The sequence below is a fragment of the Micromesistius poutassou genome (genome assembly GCF_964030765.1).
Source record: "Micromesistius poutassou genome assembly, chromosome: 6".
NCBI lineage: Eukaryota > Metazoa > Chordata > Actinopteri > Gadiformes > Gadidae > Micromesistius > Micromesistius poutassou.
The window spans coordinates 17,135,147-17,162,689 of NC_140276.1; the positions used below are offsets into that span (position 1 = coordinate 17,135,147).

General features: G+C 51.1%; 4 protein-coding genes across 4 annotated transcripts; 3 read left to right on the forward strand and 1 right to left on the reverse strand.

Moving 5' to 3' along the window:
- The first annotated feature begins 285 nt into the window (after positions 1-285).
- Positions 286-7,501, forward strand: rad9a (RAD9 checkpoint clamp component A). The gene is made up of 12 exons (XM_084469557.1): positions 286-532; positions 704-774; positions 937-1,010; positions 1,098-1,146; positions 1,229-1,343; positions 2,794-2,893; positions 3,386-3,492; positions 3,908-4,014; positions 4,712-4,776; positions 5,607-5,699; positions 6,131-6,371; positions 7,373-7,501. Exons 1-12 carry the CDS (start codon positions 499-501, stop codon positions 7,490-7,492), a joined length of 1,176 nt encoding a protein of 391 aa, XP_084325683.1. The 5' UTR covers positions 286-498; the 3' UTR covers positions 7,493-7,501.
- A 91-nt stretch (positions 7,502-7,592) lies between these two features.
- Positions 7,593-18,056, reverse strand: tbc1d10c (TBC1 domain family, member 10C). The gene is made up of 10 exons (XM_084469559.1): positions 18,004-18,056; positions 17,666-17,792; positions 15,748-15,844; positions 15,006-15,113; positions 13,740-13,846; positions 13,353-13,467; positions 11,970-12,035; positions 11,584-11,773; positions 11,289-11,449; positions 7,593-11,175 (listed from the first exon to the last, which is right to left on the reverse strand). Exons 2-10 carry the CDS (start codon positions 17,752-17,754, stop codon positions 8,026-8,028), a joined length of 4,083 nt encoding a protein of 1,360 aa, XP_084325685.1. The 5' UTR covers positions 17,755-17,792; positions 18,004-18,056; the 3' UTR covers positions 7,593-8,025.
- Positions 18,057-19,410: 1,354 nt separating this feature from the next.
- On the forward strand, positions 19,411-22,688 carry ndufs8b (NADH:ubiquinone oxidoreductase core subunit S8b). The gene is made up of 7 exons (XM_084469558.1): positions 19,411-19,507; positions 19,587-19,643; positions 19,736-19,825; positions 20,202-20,374; positions 21,124-21,252; positions 22,007-22,178; positions 22,324-22,688. The coding sequence occupies exons 1-6, from the start codon at positions 19,477-19,479 to the stop codon at positions 22,136-22,138; spliced, it is 612 nt and encodes a 203-aa protein (XP_084325684.1). The 5' UTR covers positions 19,411-19,476; the 3' UTR covers positions 22,139-22,178; positions 22,324-22,688.
- Positions 22,689-22,943: 255 nt separating this feature from the next.
- ran (RAN, member RAS oncogene family) lies at positions 22,944-25,822 on the forward strand. The gene is made up of 7 exons (XM_084469927.1): positions 22,944-23,020; positions 23,765-23,819; positions 23,970-24,054; positions 24,595-24,720; positions 24,824-25,011; positions 25,096-25,266; positions 25,487-25,822. Exons 2-7 carry the CDS (start codon positions 23,784-23,786, stop codon positions 25,529-25,531), a joined length of 651 nt encoding a protein of 216 aa, XP_084326053.1. The 5' UTR covers positions 22,944-23,020; positions 23,765-23,783; the 3' UTR covers positions 25,532-25,822.
- Positions 25,823-27,543: the final 1,721 nt, after the last annotated feature.

Here is a 27,543-nt window from a genome sequence, read left to right on the forward strand (position 1 = left end):
TGCAGTTGGTGGTGACCGTACATTTTACTGCTACATTTTCAAGACATAAGTTATACATTCTTTCGTATTTACAAAAGAATATAAATCTACAGTAAACAGCCTAATATAAAGTAAACCGGAAATGTATGACTAATGGGTTGAAATGTGCAAATCATACATTATGCCCTCAGTGTTTTTTCACTTTTCAGACACTAGATGCGCATGCGTACAATCGTGAGACCTCCCTCAATTTTTTGCGCCTCTCTGATTGGTCGTCAGTGAGGACGCGCTTTATGGCGGTGTAAACAATGTCTGCTCCGCTGCCTGAACTCGATTCAACTATTCGACCCGGGTAATGAGAATAATAACATTCACAGACTTACATGATTCTTTTTTTTATAGTTTAGGCTCATTGGCTACCACTGCAGGCGACACAAAAATCGGTGTACAACGAGCCGCTAGTCTTCAGCTAAAGAACCATAGAGCCGCGGACCTCCGGGGGTACCCTGACCTCACCTCATGGACTGCGTCGTGACCGGAGGAAACGTCAAAGGTAACATGGCGTGTCTTTACAAACTCCATCGAGAATCCGCAGGTGTTGATTTGTCAGCTAAATGAAGCGTGTGTGTGTGTGTGTGTGTGTGTGTGTGTGTGTGTGTGTGTGTGTGTGTGTGTGTGTGTGTGTGTGTGTGTGTGTGTGTGTGTGTGTGTGTGTGTGTTCCAGTGCTTGCCAAAGCTATTCACTCCCTTTCGAGGATCGGGGATGAGTTGTACCTAGAACCACAGGAAGATGGGGTACGGTTTGGTTTCTCGGTCATAACAATATTCAATAACCTATAACATCGTGCATGTGTCAATATTATATATAATATTTGGTCAGCGGCCGTTACAGATAGAGATATAGAGATAGAGATATTGATATACATGTAATGATTCTGCTGTTCCTGCTCTTCGTAGCTGACCCTCCGGACTGTGAACTCGTCACGCTCTGCCTACGCCTGCTTCCTCTTCGCTCCTCTGTTCTTCAGCAGGTATGTCTGAAGAGAAAGAAAGAACAATCTTATTGTTCGTAGCGAGTTAAGCACCACTGAACATCTCTTTGTGTATTTTATGAACAGGTATGTTATCCCAGAGGGACATGGCTTCCGCTGCAAGATGGCCATCAAGGTATTTCTGAGTGAAGTGGCGTGCAGTGTGTCAGGTCGTCCAGTCCTCCTTCCTAATGCCCCTCCTCTGCTCTGGGGCTCAGAGTGTGCAGGCGGTCTTCAGGTCTCTGGCCACCCTGGAGAAGACGGTGGAGAAGTGCCACATCGCGCTGGACGCCGACAGGAACCGGCTGACCTTCACCCTGCACTGCAAACACGGTAGGACAGCCTTTAACTAGTAGCAGGGTTAGTCTGAGAGGTAAGCCTTTAACTAGTAGCAGGGTTAGTCTGAGAGGTAAGCCTTTAACTAGTAGCAGGGTTAGTCTGAGAGGTCAGCCTTTAACTAGTGGCAGGGTTAGTCTGAGAGGTCAGCCTTTAACTAGTAGCAGGGTTAGTCTGAGAGGTAAGCCTTTAACTAGTAGCAGGGTTAGTCTGAGAGGTAAGCCTTTAACTAGTAGCAGGGTTAGTCTGAGAGGTAAGCCTTTAACTGGTAGCAGGGTTAGTCTGAGAGGTAAGCCTTTAACTAGTAGCAGGGTTAGTCTGAGAGGTAAGCCTTTATAGGTGGTTGTGTCGATGACCCTAAACACGTCTCCGGTCCACCTTAATGTCAAACTGACAACAAGAGAATCTCACACCATGTCGAGATTATAAATCTATCATGATGAGATGATATTGATGTTGAACATTGATCATGCTCACTCAACACTGTTGAGTGTGATTGACAGTTTGGCGCTTCATGCTGTAAACTGTACATTCCACTACGGTATGATCATCCCATAATGTGATTGACTTGACGTACGTGACATATCGTGTTCATCTGCTTGCCAATTTAAACCTGCAACTCAACCAATCCTTCTCCATGGTCTGGGTGACATGGCCCTCTGTGTCTCTGTGTCTCTGTGTCTCTGTCTCTCTGTCTCTCTGTCTCTGTCTGTGTCTCTCTGTCTCTCTGTCTCTGTGTGTCTGTGTCTGTCTCTGTGTCTCTGAGTGGTCCTCTGTCTCTGTGTCTCTCTGTCTCTGGGTGACGTGTACCTCTGTGTGTCTGTGTCTCTCTGTCTCTGGGTGACGTGTCCCTCTGTGTGTCTGTCTCTCTGTCTCTGGGTGACGTGTCCCTCTGTGTGTCTGTCTCTCTGTCTCTGGGTGACGTGTCCCTCTGTGTGTCTGTGTCTCTCTGTCTCTGGGTGACGTGTCCCTCTGTGTGTCTGTGTCTCTGTGTCTGTGGGTGACGTGTCCCTCTGTGTGTCTGTCTCTCTGTCTCTGGGTGACGTGTCCCTCTGTGTCTCTGTGTCTGTGGGTGATGTGGTCCTCTGTCTCTACATTTACATTTACATTTACATTTAGGGCATCCAAAGCGACTTACAATTAGTACATTTGTCGTAAGAAGTGAAACAATATATCGCCGTCGGTGCAGTAAAGAAGTTCATAGAACCAAGTGAAGTACTAACAATCGCCAGGCTGACCCCATTCCCCGTATACAGCAGTGATAGCTAGCTACTGCAGATGCTACACAACACAAGTACATGCTACACAACATGCATGCACAACACAATTAAGTACATGCTACACAATTAAGTACAATGAATGAATACAACCTGCATTAAGTGTGTTCATCAAGTGCCAGGACGTGCAACAGACAATAGTGCAACAGTGTCTCTCTGTGTCTCTGCAGGGCTGCTGAAGACTCATAACCTGTCGTTCCAGGACAGCGAGAGCCTGCAGGCCGTGTTTGATAAGGACAGCTCTGCTAACGTACTCAAAGCCCAGCCCAGGTCTGCTTCACTGGAACTCAAAGATATCAAATATCCAATCCCCTTTTTGCAGTGTTGAATCTATTTCTGGTTCAGATTGTGTGAATACTGCCATGTTTCTGTCTCTTAAAACAGGACTAGGAGATGGTTATTAATTCTTTGTTCCCGTGTGTTGTGCCATTCATCAAATCATCCCATGAAGGGCTTTAGGTCCCCTGGTCCTCTCTCTGAGCCTCAGTCAGCTGGGGGTCCCCTGGTCCTCTCTGAGCCTCAGTCAGCTTTAGGTCCCCTGGTCCTCTCTGAGCCTCAGTCAGCTTTAGGTCCCCTGGTCCTCTCTGAGCCTCAGTCAGCTGGGGGTCCCCTGGTCCTCTCTGAGCCTCAGTCAGCTGGGGGTCCCCTGGTCCTCTGAGCCTCAGTCAGCTGGGGGTCCCCTGGTCCTCTCTGAGCCTCAGTCAGCTGGGGGTCCCCTGGTCCTCTCTGAGCCTCAGTCAGCTGGGGGTCTTTGTGTTCCAGGGTGCTGGCCGACACCGTGCTAAACTTCCCTCCATCTCTTGATGAAGTGACGGTTACCGTGAGCGACGACCGGGTCTGGTTCAGGAACCACATCGACCAAGAAGCAGGTGAGGAGGGACACACACACACACACACACACACACACACACACACACACACACACACACACACACACACACACACACACACACAGTGTGAAAGTAAATGAAAAAGAGATAACAATTTGTACATTATGAACATGTGAAAAAGAGAAGAAATATATGTAATGGGTAAAGATGACATTATTATAATATAAATGAAGTACGTGTTCTGCTATCATCCATCCAAGACTGAACAGAAGAGGAAGATTCTTAGATAGAGATAGAGAGTAGAGATAGAGAGAGATAGAGTCTAGAAGAGTTGTTCCTTTCCCTTGTTTTGTTCTATTGTTCTCTTTTCATTTGATTCCATTCTCTCTCTTGTCTGTCTCTCTCTCTCTGTCTCTCTCTGTCTGTCTCTCTCTCTCTGTCTCTCTCTCTCCAGAGCCGTCCAGGGTGATGCTAACAGAGCTGTGTTTGTCTTCAGACGAGTTTGACCATTTTGAAGTCAGAGCGCGAAGCAGTGTCACCTTCTGCCTCAAGGAGCTGAGGGTGAGACAGCTAGGGGACAGGGAGGGGGAGACAGCTAGGGGACAGGGAGGGGGAGACAGCTAGGAGACAGGGAGGGGGAGACAGCTAGGAGACAGGGAGGGGGAGACAGCTAGGGGACAGGGAGGGGGAGACAGCTAGGAGACAGGGAGGGGGAGACAGCTAGGGGACAAGGAGGGGGAGACAGCTAGGGGACAAGGAGGGGGAGACAGCTAGGGGACAGGGAGGGGGAGACAGCTAGGGGACAGGGAGGGGGAGACAGGGAGGGGGAGACAGCTAGGGGATAGGGAGGGGGAGACAGCTAGGGGACAGGGAGGGTGAGACAGGGAGGGGCAGACAGGGAGGGTGAGACAGCTAGGAGACAGGGAGGGGGAGACAGCTAGGGGACAGGGAGGGGGAGACAGCTAGGAGACAGGGAGGGGGAGACAACTAGGGGACAGGGAGGGCGAGACAGGGAGGGGGAGACAGCTAGGAGACAGGGAGGGTGAGACAGGGAGGGGGAGACAGCTAGGAGACAGGGAGGGGGAGACAGCTAGTGGACAGGGAGGGTGAGACAGTCAGTGTTTTATTTTGATTTGATGAATGATTAAAACAGTGAATTTGTCACCAAATTGTAAATGCTTCATTGTGTGATATCACCTGAAGAGCCTGTAGTGTGACTAGAGAATGGTTTAGTGGTTGAAGGTCTGCTCCTCTCCAGGGTCTGCTGCTGTTCGCTGAGTCCACCGGCCTGCCTGTCTCCGTGCACTTTGACCAGCCCGGCAGGTGAGGACCAGACCTGTCTGTCTGTCTGTCTGTCTGTCTGTCCTCAGCCCTGTGGTTCTGTCTGTCTGTCTGTTGTCCTCAGCCCTGTGGTTCTGTCTGTCTGTCCTCAGCCCTGTGGTTCTGTCTGTCTGTCCTCAGCCCTGTGGTTCTGTCTGTCTGTCCTCAGCCCTGTGGTTCTGTCTGTCTGTCTGTCCTCAGCCCTGTGGTTCTGTCTGTCTGTCTGTCCTCAGCCCTGTGGTTCTGTCTGTCTGTCTGTCCTCAGCCCTGTGGTTCTGTCTGTCTGTCCTCAGCCCTGTGGTTCTGTCTGTCTGTCTGTCCTCAGCCCTGTGGTTCTGTCTGTCTGTCCTCAGCCCTGTGGTTCTGTCTGTCTGTCCTCAGCCCTGTGGTTCTGTCTGTCTGTCCTCAGCCCTGTGGTTCTGTCTGTGTGTCCTCAGCCCTGTGGTTCTGTCTGTGTGTCCTCAGCCCTGTGGTTCTGTCTGTCTGTCCTCAGCCCTGTGGTTCTGTCTGTCTGTCCTCAGCCCTGTGGTTCTGTCTGTCTGTCCTCAGCCCTGTGGTTCTGTCTGTCTGTCCTCAGCCCTGTGGTTCTGTCTGTCTGTCTGTCCTCAGCCCTGTGGTTCTGTCTGTCTGTCCTCAGCCCTGTGGTTCTGTCTGTCTGTCCTCAGCCCTGTGGTTCTGTCTGTCTGTCCTCAGCCCTGTGGTTCTGTCTGTGTGTCCTCAGCCCTGTGGTTCTGTCTGTCTGTCCTCAGCCCTGTGGTTCTGTCTGTCTGTCCTCAGCCCTGTGGTTCTGTCTGTCTGTCCTCAGCCCTGTGGTTCTGTCTGTCTGTCCTCAGCCCTGTGGTGATGTCGGTGACAGACAGCGTTCTGGACGGGAACTTCGTGTTGGCCACGCTGTCCGATGAGCCGGGAGGCCACGCCTCCAAAGGGTGAGCAGCTCTTATTGATCACTATTGATCACTCTATTATTGATCACTCTATTATTAATCACTTTATTATTGATCACTCTATTATTGATCACTCTATTATTGATCACTCTATCATTGATCACTCTATTATTGATCACTCTATTATTGATCACTCTATCATTGATCACTCTATTATTGATCACTCTATTATTGATCGTACATCTACGTCGCACTGGGCGGAGTCAGAGCGGGTGGTGTGAGTTCTTCCTGCAGAGGGTCCGGAGAGGACCAATGCATTTCTTTCTAGTTTCGATACATTTTTGCGGGAGCCAATCACCAAGCTGGCTTTCCCCCCTGGCGCGCTATTGGCTGGTTGAACACAATGACGACAGGGAGTACAGCGTACAGCGTACAGCGTGAGGTGACCTCGGTGCTGACCTCTCTGTCCTCAGAGGCCGCTCGCCGGCGCCCCCCGCTGACGACTTCATGAACGACGAGCTGGAGTCCTACCTCATCGCCATGGATACCAGCATGGCAGCGGGGCCCTCGGCGCCGGCCTCGGCCCCCCCCCCAGGCCCCCGCCGGACGGTGACCCCACCCGCCACGCCCGACCCCAGGAGCCCCGCCCACAGCGAGCCAGGGGAGGAGCTGACGGAGGAGGAGGAGGAGTCAGGAAGACCCCCCAATAAGAAGGTCGGGGGAGGGGCTTAATGGGGCGGGGCTATACAGGGGGGAGGGGCTTAACTAGGACCAGCTATACAGGGGAGGGGCTTAACAAGGACCAGCTATACAGGGGAGGGGCTTAACAAGGACCAGCTATACAGGGGGGAGGGGCTTAACTAGGACCAGCTATACAGGGGGAGGGGCTTAACTAGGACCAGCTATACAGGGGAGGGGCTTAACTAGGACCAGCTATACAGGGGGGAGGGGCTTAACAAGGACCAGCTATACAGGGGGAGGGGCTTAAATCAAGTGATCAGAGTTCTGTATTACTCCGCACCCGTTTTATTAGTAAGGGATAATCACCTCAAGGCAAGGCAGTAAACAGTTTGATACGCCCGGCTCGTGGACGGTAACCTTCCACGAGCCGGGCGTATCAAACTGTTTACTGCCCTGCCTTGAGGTGATTATCCCGTTTATTCTACTTCTTGCTTGCCAACATAATAAAACAATTCAAATACTTTAATAATTATGCTTTTTCTTATTCGTATTGCATGCTTATTAAATGTATACTCTGTTTGAGTTCATCTCCCTCAAAAAGTAGTCCCCTTTAGCTCTACGGTGAATAAAGTTAGCTCAGCTGTAACTTATTAGTTTCTATAGCAACCACACAAGGCTGCATCTGATCACTAGTTTAATAACGTAGTCGCTACATTGTATCTCGCTTGCGAAACTATGTATCAACTGACCCTCCAATAGATTTCCGACACATTTTAGAAACGTTTTTAAAAAGGTTTATTTTTACAATGGACCTCATGTTTGAAATTTCTGCGATAGAAAAAAAATCCAAGCGGCGTATTGATCTACTATTTGATGACGCTGTGCTGTGTCAGCGGGCAACCTGCCCTCCGCCCAGCCAATCAGAATCAAGCATTCTTAAACAAAGTAGAATAGGAATTAATGGATTGGATTTATTCAGTCTTGTTCTACAATACTAAAGTTAACCAGAGGTCGTTGCTTGTGTTCCTCTCCAGTTCCGCTCGCTGTTCTTCGGGTCGGTGTACCCCAGCGGGTCTGTGTCCCCCGCCGGGTCTCCACTGGGCCCCCCGGCCAGCCACAAGGTCCTGGCCAGCGACAGCGAGGACGACGGCTGAAGGCAGTAAGGCCCCTGAGGACGGGGCCGGTGAGGGCCCCTGAGGACGGGGCCGGTGAGGGCCCCTGAGGACGGGGCCGGTGAGGACACAGCGAAAGGCCGGGCCCTCAGGGGCCAGGCGTCGCCCGTGAGCTGACTCCAGACGGGGATTGTTCACATCATGGCCTCCGGGCGTTTCCATGGGAACGGACATCGATACCTTCAACTCTCACTCTTCATTTATTTTCACACTTAATGACAAATAAGTTTTCTGTTAGTTGTTTTATTACCTATACTTGTTTAGACTTATTTAAACAGTCGTCTGTATGTAAAGAAGTACAACTTTTTTTATTGAACTGTTTGAACTTTGAACTTTGAACTGATGCTCAAATATTTTATTTTTTTGGAGATGGCTGAATAACTTTGAGTAGAGACTCGTGTGTAACGCTCCAGCGCTGGGCTGTGGTGGTCAGAGCAGCACAAATAAAACACATTGTTTAGCGCTGGATACAAAAAATAATGTCTTTATTATTCCTATGGAGGGGGGGGGTCTCCTCAGAAGTACGAGTCGCTGTGCAGAGACGAGGGGCTCTGGGGCCCCGAGGGGCTCTGCTGGGGCCCTGAGGCGCGGTCCGGGGGCCCCGAGGGGCTCTGCTGGGGCCCTTTCCTGTCCCTCTTCCTCCCCTCTTTCTTCAGCTGTTTCTCCAGTCTCCTCCTCTCCTTCTCCTCCTCTCTCTCCTTGCGCTCCCTCTCTCTGCGCCTCCTCCTCCTGCCCCTGGAGCTCAGCGGCTCCTGCGGCTCCTGGGCCTCCTGCAGGGGCCGCCGCTCCGCCGTCCCGCTGCTGAAGTCCTGGAGGACGATTCTGGGGATCTGAACTCTGTGAGCCGCGGTCGTCTCGGGACGGCGTCCTCGCAGCCGGCTGAAGAACCCCGGGCGTCTGGGGGGCTGCTCAGGGACCCCCGCTCCGGGGCCCTCGGTGGGTCCTGCGGGCCCCGGGGGGCCCTGTGGGGGAGGCAGAGCAGAGAGGGCTCCAGGCGGGGGGGACCTGGGGGCGGTGGGGCCCCTGTGGGGGTCCGGGTGGGGTCCGGCCCGGGTCTCCGGGGCGGTGAAGACGTCCTCAGAGAGTCTGAGCGCTGACCTGGAGCCTCGGGAGCTGGAGGCCTTACGTACGCGGAAGTCCCCAGAAGGGCCGGGGGCCTGGGCCGACGGGGGCCCGGGGGCCCGCGCGCTGACAGGGACGCACGGGCCGACCTCAGGGCCCGCCCCCACGGGAGGGGGAGTGTCATGGATCTGGGGGCCGGGGGGCGGGGGGCCCTCTGCTGAGTCTACTGGTTCTTTGTCACTGTCTGTCCTTCCCTCCGTGGTGCGGACAGACCCCTGAGCAGCTGGTTCTCCGGCGGGGGGCCGCTCTGCAGCCGGTGGACCCGCCCGGGCCCCGGGGGCCGGTCTGAACTGAGCCGCTGGTGGAGCCGTCTGGGCGCGTGTTGGCCTGTCGTTCTCTTCCTCAGTCTCTGCGTTTGGATCCAAAAGGGTTTTCTGCTCACGTTTGTTTGTGGAACATGAAGCCTCTTCCTGGGCGCTCTGCGAGGCTGACCCCCGTGTGTCAGCGCTGGTCTCTGCGCTGGTCTCTGCACTGGTCTCTGCGCTGGTCTCTGAACACGAGGCTGACCCCCGTGTGTCTGCGCTGGTCTCTGCGCTGGTCTCTGGACACGAGGCTGACCCCCGTGTGTCAGCGCTGGTCTCTGCGCTGGTCTCTGGACACGAGGCTGACCCCCGTGTGTCTGCGCTGGTCTCTGCACTGGTCTCTGCGCTGGTCTCTGCACTGGTCTCTGCGCTGGTCTCTGAACACGAGGCTGACCCCCGTGTGTCTGCGCTGGTCTCTGCGATGGTCTCTGCGCTGGTCTCTGAACACGAGGCTGACCCCCGTGTGTCTGCGCTGGTCTCTGGACACGAGGCTGACCCCCGTGTGTCTGCGCTGGTCTCTGCGCTGGTCTCTGCGATGGTCTCTGCGCTGGTCTCTGGACACGAGGCTGACCCCCGTGTCTCTGCGCTGGTCTCTGCGCTGGTCTCTGGGACCACAGCGGCCTCCTGTAGCTCTGTCCTGGTGCTCAGCACCACCTCCCCCTCTGCGCTCCTCTCTCCACTCGGCTCCACACCGTTGTGTCTGAGTACTCGGACCTCTTCAAAAGGCGCCGTGTTCTCTTTCAAAGCCTCACTTTTGAAAGTAACAGTTTTTCTGGCGTCCACATGGCTCTCAGTGTCTGCGCCCACGTCGGGTTGTTTCTGCGTGCTGCTGAGGTCGGTGGTCGGTGCGTCTGTGATCACTTCCTGTATCATGGGCGCCAGGCCCTGTGGGGCCACAGACTCGCTCTCTGATGTAGTTGCTGTGTCTGTGTGCGTCGTTGTCTCCAGCTCTGGCGTCTGTTCAGTCGTATCTGCTGCTGCTGGTGGCTCTGGGTCTGTACCAGTGGGTTTCTCTCTCGTCTGGTTTGCCACCAGGTGTCTACAGTGGGCTGCCTGTTCTGCCAGCTCATGAAGGGTTCTCACCCTGTGCTTCTTTTCAGCCACTTCCTCTTTCTGGGTTTGCTTGCTGTTGCACTTCTGCTCCTCCTGAACTTCTGATTGGTTGTTGTCTCTCAGCTCCTGCTCCTCCTGAACTTCTGATTGGTTATTGTCGCTCAGCTCCTGCTCCTCTGGTACTCCTGATTGGCTGTTGTCCTCGTGTTCCTCTGGTTCTCCTGATTGGTCGTTGTCCTCGTGTTCCTCTGGTTCTCCTGATTGGTCGTTGTCCTCGTGTTCCTCTGGTTCTCCTGATTGGTCGTTGTCCTCATGTTTCTCTGGTACTCCTGATTGGTCATTGTCCTCCTGCTCCTCTGGTACTCCTGATTGGTCCTCCTGCTCCTCTGGTACTCCTGATTGGTCGTTGTCCTCCTGCTCCTCTGGTACTCCTGATTGGTCGTTGTCCTCCTGTTCCTCTGGTACTCCTGATTGGTCGTTGTCCTCCTGTTCCTCTGGTTCTCCTGATTGGTCGTTGTCCTCCTGTTCCTCTGGTTCTCCTGATTGGTCCTTCAGATCCTGCTCCAGTGTTGTTGGTTGGAGGTGAACAGCAGATGGCTGTGTGGCTCCGCCCCCAGCGTCTCCTCCTCCCTGAAGCGCCCCTGAGCCTCCTGGACTTTGTTCTCCTCTGTCCTCCCTGGTCCTGCGTCTGCTCCCCTCCTGTTCTTCTGCTTCTCCTTTGAGAGCGTTCCTTTGAGAGTCTCGGCTCTCCCTCTGGAGAGGTCTCCTCTCCCCGCTCGCTGACTCTGGATCCGTGCAGCCGTGCGCTTTGCGCCCGTCTTCCTCTTCCTGGACGCTGGTCCCCCTCAGCGCTCGGGCGTTCTGCCAGCCCTCCCTCCCCAGCCCGGTCACGGCCACGGAGTGATGTCTCTCCACCCTCGCCGCCTCGCTGCTCTTAGCCCGCCGCCTGCGAAAGAACGACGGGGAGAGGGAGAGAGCGGAGGCCGAGCGGACCAGCGGGACGGACAGATCGCGCTTCGACCCGCCCTGCCCGTCCCGCTCTTCTGCCAACGTCTCCCCCGACGCCCAGTAGCCGTGGCAACGGCCCCTGGGGTCGAAGGTGGACGAGGGCCGGTCTCTGCGCCAGGTCTCCAGCTGCTTCTCGGTGCGTCGCTTCAGGTCGCTCCGGGACAGCGGCACAGCGCACACCTGGGGAGGAGGACAGCGGCGTTAGAGACGGGGTCCACGACGAGCTCATTATGGCCTCGCTTATGAGGCCTGAACGCACTCCCGAGTACAGAGGGGGGGGGGGGGGGCGGTACCTCGGCCATGAAGCTGCCGTCGTCCTCCAGCCCCGGGCTCTCCCTGACGGCCCGCAGCCGCTCCAGGGTCTCCATCTGTCCGGAGCACTGGTGGCGCTGCTCGGCCCGGCCCAGCACGCGGCGCACCAGCACCACGGCCACCTGGAACAGAACCCGCACCCCTGGCACCCGGACGCGTCACTCAGGAGGGGAGGGGGGGCCTTTTATTACCACCCCCCCCCCCCCCCCCCCCCCGACATCCACCCGTAACATAAGACCCCCCCGCCCTCCCCCGCGGCGACGAGGCCACGCCTACCGTAGCAGAAGAAGAGGTCCCAGACGCGCAGCAGCGTGTTGAAGGGGAGGTGGCGGGTGAACAGACACATCAGCCAATCGGTGGCGAACATGAGCGGCTCCACGCCGTAGCGCTGCAGGTGTCTGTGGGCGGGGGGACACGCCCGCTTCAGGACCCAGCTCAGCACGGCCGCGTCGAACAGGACCCCCTCCTGCAGGGGCACACGGCACAGGGGGGGGTGGGGGCCGGGTGGTGGTGGGGGCACAGGGGGTGGTGGGGGCACAGGGGGTGGTGGGGGCCGGGTGGTGGTGGGGGCACAGGGGGTGGTGGGGGCCGGGTGGTGGTGGGGGCACAGGGGGTGGTGGGGCACAGGGCACAGAGCTGTGGGGGTGCGGTGCTCCTCTTACCAGCAGCTGGCTGTAGTACCCGGGCAGGTACTGCTCACTGATCTGCACCAGACACCAGAAGGCCTCCTGGGGTCACAGGGAGAGAACTGAGCAGAGGACCACCTCAGGGGCTAGACACATGATGGTATCTCCTCCACAGTGGGTTAGATACATAATGGTATCTCCTCCACAGGGGGCTAGACACATGATGGTATCTCCTCCACAGGGGGTTAGATACATAATGGTATCTCCTCCACAGGGGGTTAGACACATGATGGTATCTCCTCCACAGGGGGTTAGACACATGATGGTATCTCCTCCTCAGTGGGTTAGATACAGTACATGATGGTATCTCCTCCTCAGTGGGTTAGATACAGTACATGATGGTATCTCCTCAGTGGGTTAGATACAGTACATGATGGTATCTCCACAGTGGGTTAGATACAGTACATGATGGTATCTCCTCCACAGTGGGTTAGATACAGTACATGATGGTATCTCCTCCACAGTGGGTTAGATACAGTACATGATGGTATCTCCTCCTCAGTGGGTTAGATACAGTACATGATGGTATCTCCTCAGTGGGTTAGATACAGTACATGATGGTATCTCCACAGTGGGTTAGATACAGTACATGATGGTATCTCCTCCACAGTGGGTTAGATACAGTACATGATGGTATCTCCTCCACAGTGGGTTAGATACAGTACATGATGGTATCTCCTCAGTGGGTTAGAAACAGTACATGATGGTATCTCCTCCTCAGTGGGTTAGATACAGTACATGATGGTATCTCCTCAGTGGGTTAGATACAGTACATGATGGTATCTCCTCAGTGGGTTAGATACAGTACATGATGGTATCTCCTCAGTGGGTTAGATACAGTACATGATGGTATCTCCTCAGTGGGTTAGATACAGTACATGATGGTGTACAGCGTGGAGCTCTCTGGACGTCCTAGCTCAGCTTTTGGGGAAATACATTTCATTGTCAAATTTAAAAACAGGCCAGAGTCAGAAGTGAGAGCAGCTGGACGGAGCAGAGAGGAGCTTCAGAACGCTCCAACACTAGAGCTACAACAGTGAAGCCATTCATTAATCACATGTTATCCACTCTTTTGAGTTATACACATTTTTAAATGCCATATACAACCATGTTTTTCTAGAGGGGTTGTTCATAGAATGAAATTCTATAAATTCGTCCTTTAAATTTCCTTCCTATTTAATTAATATAATTAAATACCTACAATGAGTTTCATAGAATAAAATACCTGAAGGTATGTTTAATATGTGGTAATAAAGATATGATTTGACTTGATTACTTGTGTCATAGGGGGAAATATAAAAGGAGACCATCCTCATGCTATATGACGAAGCTGTATGGGTCTGGATGATTGACAGCTACCTCCGCAGGCATGTTCATCAGGAGCACCGCTGCCACGGGCCCTTGGGCCTGGCAGTAGCCCTCGTCGGGCTGGTACTGAGTGTAGGCCTTCAGCACCCGGAACAGCCCGCGCTGCCTGCAGACGGCGGAGAGAGGCAGTTAGTCAGCGTCCTCCAGACAACGGGCCTCTGTCTGCGGACGCCTCATCCAGAGCGGCGGTCACATCGTAGACCAGGTGACTTCCTCCTCACTGCTCCACTGAACAATGTGGTAACGAGAATGGGACTCGAAGCGTGTTAATGAGATCGCTCATCGGGGCGCCCGCTCATCGGGGCGCCCCCTCATCGGGGTGATGAGGTCACAGAAAGGTAACATCATGACATCACAGCCGTTAATAAGGTTATTTACCCGTGGCCGTCCTTCGAGACAAACATCTCGTGGAAGGGGAACTGTCTGTCCAGGTCTCTCTCTATAACGTCCACCCAGCTCTGCAGAGCCGGCCTGGCATCCAGAGACTGACAAAGAAACACGACAGCTGTGTGTTGAGTGGTCAATACAAGCTCTGCCTCAATAGCCCTCAAGATAAATGTTCACCTCATTTCTATGTGTTTATATCTATATATAGATATAGATATACAGACAGTCCATAAAACTAACTGTTTGGTACGGTTATGATACATTAAATAAATAAATACCTACAATTTTATGCCCACAAAGATTGACCATCGGTAGCTTTGCTACCAGCAGTAGCACATGGTTTATAACATCAAATATCAATAGTAGGCACATCTAAACAATACTTCCAAGGAATGCAGATCAGCAACAGATGGCAAAAGTCCCTCTGCAGTGCTTGGCCTACAGTGTGGCTACAAAACAGGACTTGAAACCATGAAACTACCAACATGAAGTCTCCAGAGCTCTCTGCCGCACTATAAATCGCTCTCAGTAGCGCAGGAGAAGGCTTTTCTGACACCATGTAAACGTGTACTTTTAATTTGTCCTATGGCCGGTAGAACCGTCTGTACCGGCCGTAGGACTGTTCCGCAGGTCGAGCTCATGCCTTTAGATACGTCTCTCCTCCACAGAGAGGGCTTCATATCCGTCTGGACGGTCGGACCAGAGGCAGGTTGCTGCCTGAAGGCTGTGCTGAGGAGCAGTGTGTATATATATATATCTATATATATATATATCTAGATATATATATAGATATATATATTAGAGCTGGGCAAGTTAACAGTTAAAACGTTACTTACGCGTTAACCCAATCTTATTTTAACGCGATTAATACAATTTGACGCATTAACGCATTCTTTTTTTTTTCACTTTGATTTTGATTTTGATTTTTTGCCCACAGAATGTCAAATGTCAATGTGCTGTTCCGTAAGTTTCCTATTCAACCCACACTGAGTGAGTTAATAAAACCTCATGATCACCGGGTCTAGTTTTTGCTTATTAAGTACATTTGGTATGAATGATAATGTGCCATTCCATTTGATAATGTCATTTAACTTCAATTGGAGTGGATTTAAAATAGAATATATAGATAAATATATATATATATATATATATATATTTGTAATACACTTCTGTATATATATATACAGCTTTTATACACGTATGTGTAAATAGAGCTGCAGGGTAGCATATGTAACACATGTTATTAAAGCCTCCTACCTGGTAGAGGCTCCTGTTGTCCTTCATGTGCCGCGTGGCCCCACACAGCAGGGGCCAGCACCGGGCCCTCAGAGAGGCCGGGATGCCCTTCTGGCACTGCTCCTTCACCTGGGGGCCAACAGACAGAGGCTCACCTGGATGCTACAGACAGACAGACAGACAGACAGACAGACACACAGACAGAGGCTCACCTGGACGCTACAGACAGACAGACAGACAGACAGACAGAGGCTCACCTGGACGCTACAGACAGACACACAGACAGACAGACAGACAGAGGCTCACCTGGAGGCTACAGACATACACACAGACAGACAGACAGACAGAGGCTCACCTGGACGCTACAGACAGACAGACACACAGACACACAGACAGACAGAGGCTCACCTGGACGCTACAGACACAGACAGACAGACAGACAGAGGCCCACCTGGAGGCTACAGACAGACAGACAGACACAGAGGCTCACCTGGACGCTACAGACAGACAGACAGACAGAGGCCCACCTGGAGGCTCCAGCTAGTCTTATCACTGTGTTTATCGTGGTCTGTGTGAACAGTCTTAACTAAAGGTCTCCTTATCACTGTGTTTATCGTGGTCTGTATGAACAGTCTGTTAACTAAAGGTCTCCTTATCACTGTGTTTATCGTGGTCTGTATGAACAGTCTGTTAACGGTCTCCTTATCACTGTGTTTGTCGTGGTCTGTATGAACAGTCTGTTACGGTTCCTCCCACCACATACTTTGCTGTTTTTCTTCTGTAAGACGTGATCCCATTGGCTGATGATGTGGATCCACTTGGCCTCTCTCTGCCGGACCAGCTCAGGGGGCGGGCCGCTCCTGGACCGGGACACAAGATATAGATATAGATATAGAGTCACTGGGAGGACACCACTGGGACCACACTGATACAGGAGAGTCACTGGGAGGACACCACTGGGACCACACTGATACAGGAGAGTCACTGGGAGGACACCACTGGGACCACACTGATACAGGAGAGTCACTGGGAGGACACCACTGGGACCACACTGATACAGGAGAGTCACTGGGAGGACACCACTGGGACCACACTGATACAGGAGAGTCACTGGGAGAGCACCACTGGGACCACACTGATACAGGAGAGTCACTGGGAGGACACCACTGGGACCACACTGATACAGGAGAGTCACTGGGAGGACACCACTGGGACCACACTGATACAGGAGAGTCACTGGGAGGACACCACTGGGACCACACTGATACAGGAGAGTCACTGGGAGGACACCACTGGGACCACACTGATACAGGAGAGTCACTGGGAGGACACCACTGGGACCACACTGATACAGGAGAGTCACTGGGAGGACACCACTGGGACCACACTGATACAGGAGAGTCACTGGGAGAGCACCACTGGGACCACACTGATACAGGAGAGTCACTGGGAGGACACCACTGGGACCACACTGATACAGGAGAGTCACTGGGAGGACACCACTGGGACCACACTGATACAGGAGAGTCACTGGGAGGACACCACTGGGACCACACTGATACAGGAGAGTCACTGGGAGGACACCACTGGGAAGGGAGAAAGAGATTCAACGTGCAGCCACGTATGGTACAGCTGTGGGCTGATGGTACCGCTGTACAGTCTCATGGTACCGCTGTGCTCTCATGGTACAGCAGTGCTCTCATGGTACCGCTGTACAGTCTCATGGTACCGCTGTACAGTCTCATGGTACCGCTGTGCTCTCATGGTACCGCTGTGCTCTCATGGTACCGCTGTGCTCTCATGGTACAGCAGTGCTCTCATGGTACCGCTGTGCAGTCTCATGGTACAGCAGTGCTCTCATGGTACAGCAGTGCTCTCATGGTACAGCAGTGCTCTCATGGTACCGCTGTACAGTCTCATGGTACCGCTGTGCTCTCATGGTACAGCTGTACAGTCTCATGGTACCGCTGTGCTCTCATGGTACAGCAGTGCTCTCATGGTACAGCAGTGCTCTCATGGTACAGCAGTGCTCTCATGGTACAGCAGTGCTCTCATGGTACAGCAGTGCTCTCATGGTACAGCAGTGCTCTCATGGTACAGCAGTGCTCTCATGGTACAGCAGTGCTCTCATGGTACAGCAGTGCTCTCATGGTACAGCAGTGCTCTCATGGTACAGCAGTGCTCTCATGGTACAGCTGTGCTCTCATGGTACAGCTGCAGCATGCTGAGTGTCATTGAGCTGGTGTTCAGCGAGAGGCGGGCGGTGAGACACAGGAAGACACACCATGACAGGAAACAGGAAAACCACATCGGGGCGGTTTGCAAGTAACCATGGCAACCGGCCAGGATGTTATCAATAAATGATTGTCGAAGCGACAGGTGAATGAAAAAAAAGATAGCCTTTTCTTGTCTACGCTTCTATGAATTCGGAAATGTGTTTGTGTATTTGTGTATCACTGGTACAGGACACACGCTGTCCAGAGGGACTCACACATCAAGTTCAACTTCCACATCTTAATTATCAACACAATGCCTATATATATATATATATATATATATATATATATATATATATATATATATATATATGTTTAGCCTTCACACAACTTAATAACGTCATCATGAATCAATATAATTTAAACTAAGGTAAACATGTAGTTATGGTGGCGCAGTACACTCACCCGGATGTGGAGCCGTTGGCCAGAAGAAAGCCGAAGCGATCCGTCTCCCCCCCCGCCGCCTCCTGCCGCGGCTCGGACGGCCCCGACATCACTGGAGCCAGGAGACACCCTGCACCACAGAGCGCACCTGTGCAGCCAGCATAGTGACATTCAGTATTCCACAGTTGTAATCTATATAATCCTAAAGAAAATATTTTTCACAATGATAAAAGGTTTAACTGTTCATCATTTAAAAGTAATATTCTACAGGTTTTTAAATGGACTACTTCAGATAGACGCATTTAACAAAACATACAAACAAATAAAGTTTAAAAAAAAGAAGTAAGTGTGTTACTGACTAGCATTGCAGAAAGCTCTCTTAAGGCACCTGTGATCGATGGAGCAGCCAAGCACTCAGACTGACTTCAGAGGACCCGCCGGTCGCAAATCTTTTTTTCGTAGGACGGTAGGGCCAAGTCCCGCCTTTTGGCCTCTGATTGGTTGGAAGGGCTCTCCTCCGATTGGTTATGGCACAGGGCAGGCTGGCTAGTCCACCACCAACAGAAGTAAACTGGTGTGTTTTCTACCATTGACTGACTGTGGCTTCATTCATCTGTGGTAGCCTACTAAAAATGACCATCATGCCTTTACTTTGGTAATAATTTGGACATAATAGTTTCATTAAATAGTTTCTGTTAAGCAGGCAGGATGCAAGTCAGGACCAACACATCTCTCGTCCCCTCAGGGAGCCTTAATGGACTCTGTGTTGACGGTTCTGTTAATTGTACTGCTGTCATAAGACTATTTGCTGGTTCGGAAAACGTGGAGCCTAACTGTTAGAGGTTGTTGTCAATGTTACTCCACTGCAGTGTACAATAGTCGCGTTATTCTCGCTGCTTTCTATACCTTGTTCCCTCTGTGTAATGGTGTGACCTGCACTGCACACAGCTGGGCAAAATAGTGCAGTTTTATTCAATGTATAAGTCGGCTTATGTCCTCTTTAATAGGACGCACTTATCACTGTTGGATTGAGTTCGTTTACTTCTGTTGGTGGTAGACTAGCCGACAGCCTGCCCTGTGCCATAACCAATCGGAGGAGAGCCCTTCTAACCAATCAGAGGCGAAAAAGGCAGTACGTGCCCCTACCATCCTACGAAAAAAAGATTGGCGAAAAAGGCAGTACGTGCCCCTACCATCCTACGAAAAAAAGGTTCGCCCGCCGGTCGGGTATGAGAATGCCACAACAAACATGGCGTCCGTGTGTGTCCACTAGTCTTCCTCTGGACTCTTCGTGCAGGAGGAGGAGCCCCCGGGCTGTAGCGCCGTCTTGCGTTGGTTTATCTTACTTCTTAACAGTTATAAGTAAGGTAGGATACTCTGTTTTAACTAAAGAATAGTTCTGTCATAGAATATTGATATATATATATATATTGATAGGCTGCTTTTCGAGCTCATAGTCTGAAGACATTGCGGGTAACATGGCTTTAGTTTGCCATGGATGTGACTTTATATAGGACGTACTGTCAGACGACGCACTTATGGGATGTCGTGTTTATAGCGATTGGGACCGCGCAGCTGGGCGCTGGCATACTGCCTTATTGTACACAGTTATTATATTATAGACATTATAGTGATATTCATACGAAGTAAAGATGTTCGTTTGTAAAAGGGAAGCTATTGCTACTAAAGTCCTTAATAACCATCTGAGAGCGTTTTTCTTTCTCCAGTAGGACCGGTGAAGTTTCATCATCCTGGTCACCGTTAACAGCGTTGTGTTTGACGACTCCAGGACAACTTATTGGCTTCAGTATTTCTCCTATTTTACCATTAAGATGTCTTCTGCCCTGAATCTTCTTAGAACAGGTAATTGTGTGGGCTTCTAACCACTGATTAAACATTGAATCCCAGTCTGAGTTAAGGTGCGTCGGTGTGTGTACTTCAGGTCCCATCAGGGCTCCTCTCCGGCGCTTTGGGTTCTCCGCTCAGAGAGACAGCTACAGTAAGTTCAATCATTAGGCCTGTATTCATTTAGACATATGTTGCTTTGTTGCACAAATCAGTTTTCTTCTTCATTCTTCTTCTTTTTTATAGAATATGTAAATGCACGGGAACTGCCGACCGATATGAGCTCTATCACCGACCGGGCCGCGACCACGCTGCTCTGGACGGAGCTGTTCAGAGGTACCACCCTAACCCTAACCCTAACCCCAACCCTAACCCTAACCCCAACCCCAACCCCAACCCTAACCCTAACCCTAACCCTAACCCCAACCCTAACCCCAACCCTACCACGCCGCCGTGTCCCAGCCACTGGTACCGTTTTTCATTCTTTAATTTGACTTTGGGTTGTAGTAGAAGTACAGCGAGAGAATATAATAGAGCGTGGAAACATGGACCATGAAGATAATAATGATTATAAGGGAAGTAGATTTGCGTTTATAAGCATTAAATTTTTTCGCAAAACCAAACAAGAATACTATTTTTGCTGTGTTTGTTTGATATTTTCATCATAAATATCAAATTTCACATTTCTTTCCATGTTATTTTCTGGCTGTAGGCCTGGGGACGACCCTGAGCTACTTGTTCCGCGAGCCGGCCACCATCAACTACCCCTTTGAGAAGGGCCCGCTGTCCCCGCGCTTCAGAGGGGAGCACGCCCTCCGCCGCTACCCCAACGGAGAGGAGCGCTGCATAGCCTGCAAGCTGTGTGAGGCCATCTGCCCCGCACAGGTACACACACACACGCACGCACACACACAGACACGCACGCGCTCACACACAGGCACGCGCACACACACACACACACACACAGGTCGTGGTTCTCCTGTATGAGTGCGGTGGCATGTGCTGCTCGGTGAACTTTAGATGGCCTGTGTAAAGTAAACATGTAAAGACATTTTGAACCAATAAATGCACCTTTGTGTTAAGAACAAATGTGGTATAGTTGATGAATATTGCTTCATAGCACAGCTACTATTTGCTTCCTGATCAGTAAGGAACATACCGGGAATCGCTTGACGCAGAAAACATGAACCACTTTGCACCCAGAGGGTGGAAGTGGCTGCATAACAAGAACCATCATAACAAGAACCATAACCCAGTAGTGAGGGTACGCTTCAGACCAGCACGCCTCAGCCCAGTAGTGAGGGTGCGGTTTGGTCCAGCTCAGTTACGGCTCGCGTTTCCACCGCCGACAGTACCCTTATGGTGGGCGGGGTTTAAGACAGTACCCTTATGGTGGGCGGGGTTTAAGCCGACAGTACCCTTATGGTGGGCGGGGTTTAAGACAGTACCCTTATGGTGGGCGGGGTTTAAGACAGTACCCTTATGGTGGGCGGGGTTTAAGACTGTACCCTTATGGTGGGCGGGGTTTAAGCTGACAGTACCCTTATGGTGGGCGGGGTTTAAGCCGGTGTAAGCATGGTGACCTCATAGCAGCCGACACAGTGCAGCCTGCTGATGACGTCGCCCCCCCCCAGGCCATCACCATCGAGGCGGAGCCGCGTGCGGACGGCAGCCGGCGGACGACGCGCTACGACATCGACATGACCAAGTGCATCTACTGCGGCTTCTGTCAGGAGGCGTGTCCTGTGGACGCCATCGTCCAGGTAGCACTACACACACACACACACACACACACACACACACACACACACACACACACACACACACACACACACTCTGTCTCTCTATGTGGTTTACTTGTGTATCCAAAGGCACATCCACCTATAGTAATATCTATATACAGTACAAGGGTTCAATCTGAGATCTGGAGCCATTTGAATGTGTGAATTGTTACACCCTGGCTCAGGGGTGTGCAGCTACAGAGGGAGGCCACCAAAGAGGAACTGCATGATGTTTAATCAAGGAACATGAAACGTGCCACGACCAATACAAGTGTCTGAACCCCAGGAGAGTGAGCCAATGGGGCACCGCAGCTCACCTCTTGGTGTGGCTCCGCCCACCAGCTCCCTGCACAGAATACACCAGCAGCAACCACAAAGGCAACGCTGGGGCCGTAACAGAGGCCAACGTTTTAGAACACTTCATCATTCATAAACCCGTGTTATTTCCCATCAACATTGACCAAGGGAACCGGAGGCTCGGAGGCAAGACTTATTCTTCAGAGGTCTAGTCTAATAACACAACCTCCTTGTTTCTACAACAACAATAACTCTTTAATATCCCTCCCTTCAACCACCTCCACCTGTTGGGTATCATGTCCTCTAGCTTCCACTGCAACACACAACAAGATATCATTTGATATCTGGTTCTGGGGCATCACAATATGAATGTATAGCAGCCAGTTGTCTCTCCTCTCTAACCTGTCTCTCCTCTCTAACCCGTCTCTCCTCCTCTCAGGGTCCTAACTTTGAGTTCTCCACTGAGACCCACGAGGAGCTGCTGTACAACAAGGAGAAGCTGCTGAACAACGGCGACCAATGGGAGGCTGAGATAGCAGCCAACATCCAGGCCGACTACCTCTACCGATAGGCTGTCTGTCTGTACGATGGGCTGTCTGTCTGTACGATAGGCTGTCTGTACGATAGGCTGTCTGTACCCATAGGCTGTCTGTCTGTACAATAGGCTGTCTGTCTGTACGATGGGCTGTCTGTACTGATAGGCTGTCTGTACCCATAGGCTGTCTGTCTGTACTGATAGGCTGTCTGTACCATTAGGCTGTCTGTTAACGGCCTGCCCGCTCCATGTCTATGTATTGTGAATTCCTCTTCACTAAGTCCTTTGACCCCTAACCCCTCTTCCCCTCTCCTCTCTTTGTTAAGCGACCGTGGGTATCTTGAAAGGCGCTATACAAATCCAAGTTATTATTATTATTTACTGACAGAGGTTTGGAGGTATTTTGCAGGGCACTGATTCTTAAAGGATAGAAAGACCATGTGCTTTCCTCAGCACCACACCAGACTTGCTTGCTTATAACTGCCTCGTTGCCTCGTTATTAATGCACTTTGTGGCTCAATGCTGAGCATCTAGGTTAAAATCACCACTATTAATCATGTATCTTAAATGATTTACGTGATGTCTGTATATTTTAAAACCAGGTAAATTAATATAATATTGATGCATTAAAGGGTATAAAATAAGCCTGTGTCCATCCTATGTTTATTGCTCCCAATCCAGACTGACAGGTCTATATATATGCCATTCTCTAAATTGTATAGAAGAAAATGTGATTTTCAAATATCGATCCAGTCCTTGGGTGATCAGCAGTATCGTCTTCAGCTGAGAGCGTCACGTGATCAGGCGGAAAGCGCGTTTTATAGTCCACGTGACCAGGGCGGAAACGGCCCTTATATAGTCCACGCTGAATCTCCCGCGAACGTTCCGCCATTTACTCTCTCTCTGCGCTGAACGCCGGTAAGTGAGCCTCGGCGCCTCGCGGGGACGTTCACCCCCGGGCGGGACTCGTTTATACGGCGGGTTAGGTCAACGGTAGTCGGCAGCCCGGGGTTAAGGGGCCTCGGAGCCGTGGGTGCGGGGATGTAGAGCCGGACCTCGTGGAGGAGAGTCGGTGTTGTCCTGATAAAGGAGCTAGCTGAGTTAGCTCCATGCTGCGGGAGCTAACGCGTTAGCACGGCGGGCAACGGCTCTACGGCTCCCTCCGGGCTGCTGCTCACCGTGATCTTAGTCCGCAATAGAGTATCGTAGCTTGTGTTTTTATAAATGGTCGATATCGGAACACATCGATCCGAGTCGGAACTTGGACAAAGTCCGCCCGCGCGCAGTGGCGCTCGGTGTAGCATCGAGCTAACGCTAGCTCGCAGTCACCCCGACCCGCCGATCTGACCGCGGCTCCGGGTGTTGTTATCGCACATTGGGGGTCGATCGGGGCTTCGATGGCGGTGTGGGTTATATTAGTGTATAAATACAGCGTCGGTGAGTAACTTTGCAGGATGACGCAAGGCGGTAATGTGGCGGAACGGAGCGCGACTCGCGCGCCGCGCCGCCCAAACTCTGACGTCCGTCTGCGATCTGCAACATGTTGATGATCTGATCATATCAGTGATCGATATCATCAAACGGCTGGTGTGTGTGTGTGTGTGGGGGGGGGGGGGGGTCGATCCATGTGATGGGGAGACGCTAACCGCCTCATTGTTTCAGATCACAGACTGACGACACAATGGCAGCATTTCCCTCGCAGACGCCGCAGTTCAAGGTGAGTGTTTATGGATTATTATGTTTATTGTTTATTATGAATGATCAGCGGTTTATCCAGTCTCCGTTGGAGACCAGTGTCTGCTGACAGAACCAGGCGCAGAACCAGAACCAGCCAGTACCAGCCGGCCTGACCCTGCTTCTCTTTCAGCTCGTGTTGGTTGGCGATGGAGGAACCGGAAAGACTACTTTTGTAAAACGTCATTTAACGGGAGAGTTCGAGAAGAAATATGTTGGTGAGTAACTTAATGTCTTGGCCCGAAATGTACACCTTTTACAAGTACGTACGAATTCCACCCATCTATAATGCAGTCATCTGTAGTAACACATCCTGCCACATCACTGCGATGCATGGGCACTAGGAATCCGAACCAAACGAATGGGTGATATTACGCCACCAGGTGTGACTAACCATTACAATCTGCCTTTCCTGTGTTTTGGTGAAGTCACACAAGTTTCCACCTAGATCTATGATGGATAGATGAGCAACTTGTGCTAAAGTCCACTGGGCAGGCTGATCTATCCAGTGTACCTCTAGGTGGACCAGCCATCTTGTGATGTCAATAAAACATAGGAAAGGGCAGTTTATCAATCTGCTTGTAATGGTTTATCACACTCACCTGGTGGCATAACATGACCCCTGTAAAGCTTCAGCACCTGAATGTCAACAGTGGCCATTGATGTAAGCTGGTCATTAATTGGCTTTCCAGATTGTTAATGTCAACTGTACATCTCATCACCTCTGACCGCTCATGTATCTGACCGTTATCCTCCAGCCACTCTGGGAGTCGAGGTGCACCCTCTCACGTTTCACACCAGCAGAGGACAGATCAACTACAACGTCTGGGACACGGCTGGACAGGAGAAGTTTGGAGGACTCAGAGACGGCTATTACATCCAAGGTACGCCACATTACACATCAACGCAAACCATTGGTTAATAAAATATCTTCTCTAACCAAAGAGTACATGTTTTTAACCTCTGTATTGGTTCACCCTCCCTTAGCTCAGTGTGCCATCATCATGTTTGACGTCACCTCCCGAGTAACCTATAAGAACGTGCCCAACTGGCATCGGGATCTGGTGCGTGTCTGCGAGAACATTCCCATCGTCCTCTGCGGAAACAAGGTGGACATCAAGGACAGGAAGGTCAAAGCCAAGAGCATCGTGTTCCACCGCAAGAAGAACCTGCAGGTAACCTCTCGTCCGTCCACCGTCACCCGCCTGGCTGCCGGGCAGCTCAGAGAATAACTGGTCCCGTGTCTGACGTCTCCCCAGTACTACGACATCTCAGCCAAGAGCAACTACAACTTCGAGAAGCCCTTCCTGTGGCTAGCGAGGAAGCTGGTGGGCGACCCCAACCTGGAGTTCGTAGAGATGCCCGCCCTGGCCCCCCCAGAGGTCCAGATGGACCCCAACCTCGCCGCGCAGTACGAGGATGAGCTCAGAGTAAGTGCTTTGTTCTGGGCTCTGGGCCCCCAGCCTGTTTGGTTTACCCCATCAGTTGACTGTCGCCACAACTGTTCATGTTCTCATGAGGATCTAGTATTGGTCAGAGTTTCAAAGTGTAATCTGTCTGTTGAGTTTATGCTTTTTTTTTTTTTTTTTAGTCTGGAGTTAGGTTTTATGAGTTTTGTGCTGGTTGTTAACCTCAACGCTCTCTCTGCAGACGGCCTCCAACACGGCCCTCCCAGATGATGATGAGGAGCTTTAACCTGTAACCAACGCCTATCCCACGCCCCTACCGTCGACTTTGGACCCTTTTACTGTAAACCCCTGTTGCAGATTTATTTTTTATTTGAACATTTTTGTGTTTACCAAGACAAATTGCTGGAGAAGTTGTGTTTCCATTTTCATGGCATAAGACAGACCCGCCCCAGTGTTGGCATGGACGGTGCCTCTCCTCAGCACCTCCACACATTTTAGCCAGCTTACTTAATGCTGTTGTATTTCCCACTGGAAGCACTATGGAAAAAATTTGAATAAAAACATTCACAATATACAATGACCGACTTGTGTGTGTGTATTTGAGCTGATCGACCAAATGATTTCACTCCACTGATTACGGGTACTTGAACCCGTCAGTGTTTCCACCAATACGTGGTCATCAAACTTTCAGACCAAGGGACACCCATCTACTTATAACTTGCATAACTTAGAATATTGACATTTACAGAATAGATGATGCTTTTAGTTTAAAGATGTGTGCTAATGAAATATTTCACTTAGTGCAAAGCAAGATTGAAATCAGGTTTGTAATATACCATTGAGGCAAATTAAAGTTAATGTATGTGGTTTAAACAACCATGTAAAATACTAGGTATTAACTAATGGCTCCCTATGAGAGCTGTTGTCCAACAGAAGTCAGTGAGAGGTTGTAGTACTGTGTATAACATGCAAGGGGATACAGAAGATGTTATGGAAGTTAAATGCACTGCACATAACCGAAATTTATTTATACATATACAGATTTTTTGGACGTTTGAAACTTTTTTTACATTTTCTAGCTACGGTTCAGCATCCCAGGTCTTGATGTCTACGCCCATCAATGTCATGTTCCCAATATTCCCTGCTGCTCACCTGGTTTGGTCTGACTAAAAAGATTCTAATACGACTCTTGAAATGACCCTTTCATTCCGTTATGACGGGTGCAGTAACCTGCATGCGGCCACACGGGGTCGCTCATGTCCAATCAGTCGTTAGGTCCGTGTGTGTTTACACCTTAACCAAACATTGCGTTGTTACCATTTCCAGTTTTACCGTTGAACACCTAAAAAACAGCGCGTTTGTCCACAACTGGTCCAAGTTGTATGCGGTGTATATATCAAACATGTGCGAATTGTCTAACGTTTAATTAAATCGTCGTATCTCTTCTGGCTGATACGCAGTAAACAACATAAAGCGGTCGTTCAGTGGCCGTCATGAACTCTATAATGAGTAACGTATGAAACCTTTGTGGGCCGAATGGGTGACGTGACGCCGCGGGGCTCCCCCCACGGGTCCATAGTAAACAGAACGAGGCGATCGATGTCTCAATTCGTGCCCTTTCGATCTCTATATTTGCCCAACACCTTCACAGGACCAATATTGTAACCCCTATCAATACCCCTATAACCCTATCGATAACCCTATCAATACCCCTATAACCCTATCAATACCCCTATAACCTTATCGATAACTCTATCAATACCCCTATAACCCTATCAATACCAGCAGACCACTAGAGCAGATCACTAGAGCAGCAGACCACTAGAGCAGATCACTAGAGCAGCAGACCACTAGAGCAGACCACTAGAGCAGCAGACCACTAGAGCAGACCACTAGAGCAGCAGACCACTAGAGCAGCAGACCACTAGAGCAGACCACTAGAGCAGCAGACCACTAGAGCAGACCACTAGAGCAGACAACCACTAGAGCAGCAGACCACTAGAGCAGACCACTAGAGCAGCAGACCACTAGAGCAGACCACTAGAGCAGACAACCACTAGAGCAGACCACTAGAGCAGACCACTAGAGCAGCAGACCACTAGAGCAGACCACTAGAGCAGACAACCACTAGAGCAGACCACTAGAGCAGCAGACCACTAAAGCAGACCACTAGAGCAGACCACTAGAGCAGACCACTAGAGCAGACAACCACTAGAGCAGACCACTCGACCACTGCACCTGAGAGCAGGTTCACAGCCTCCTCCTGCCCAGGGACCTGGAGCAGGTTCACAGCCTCCT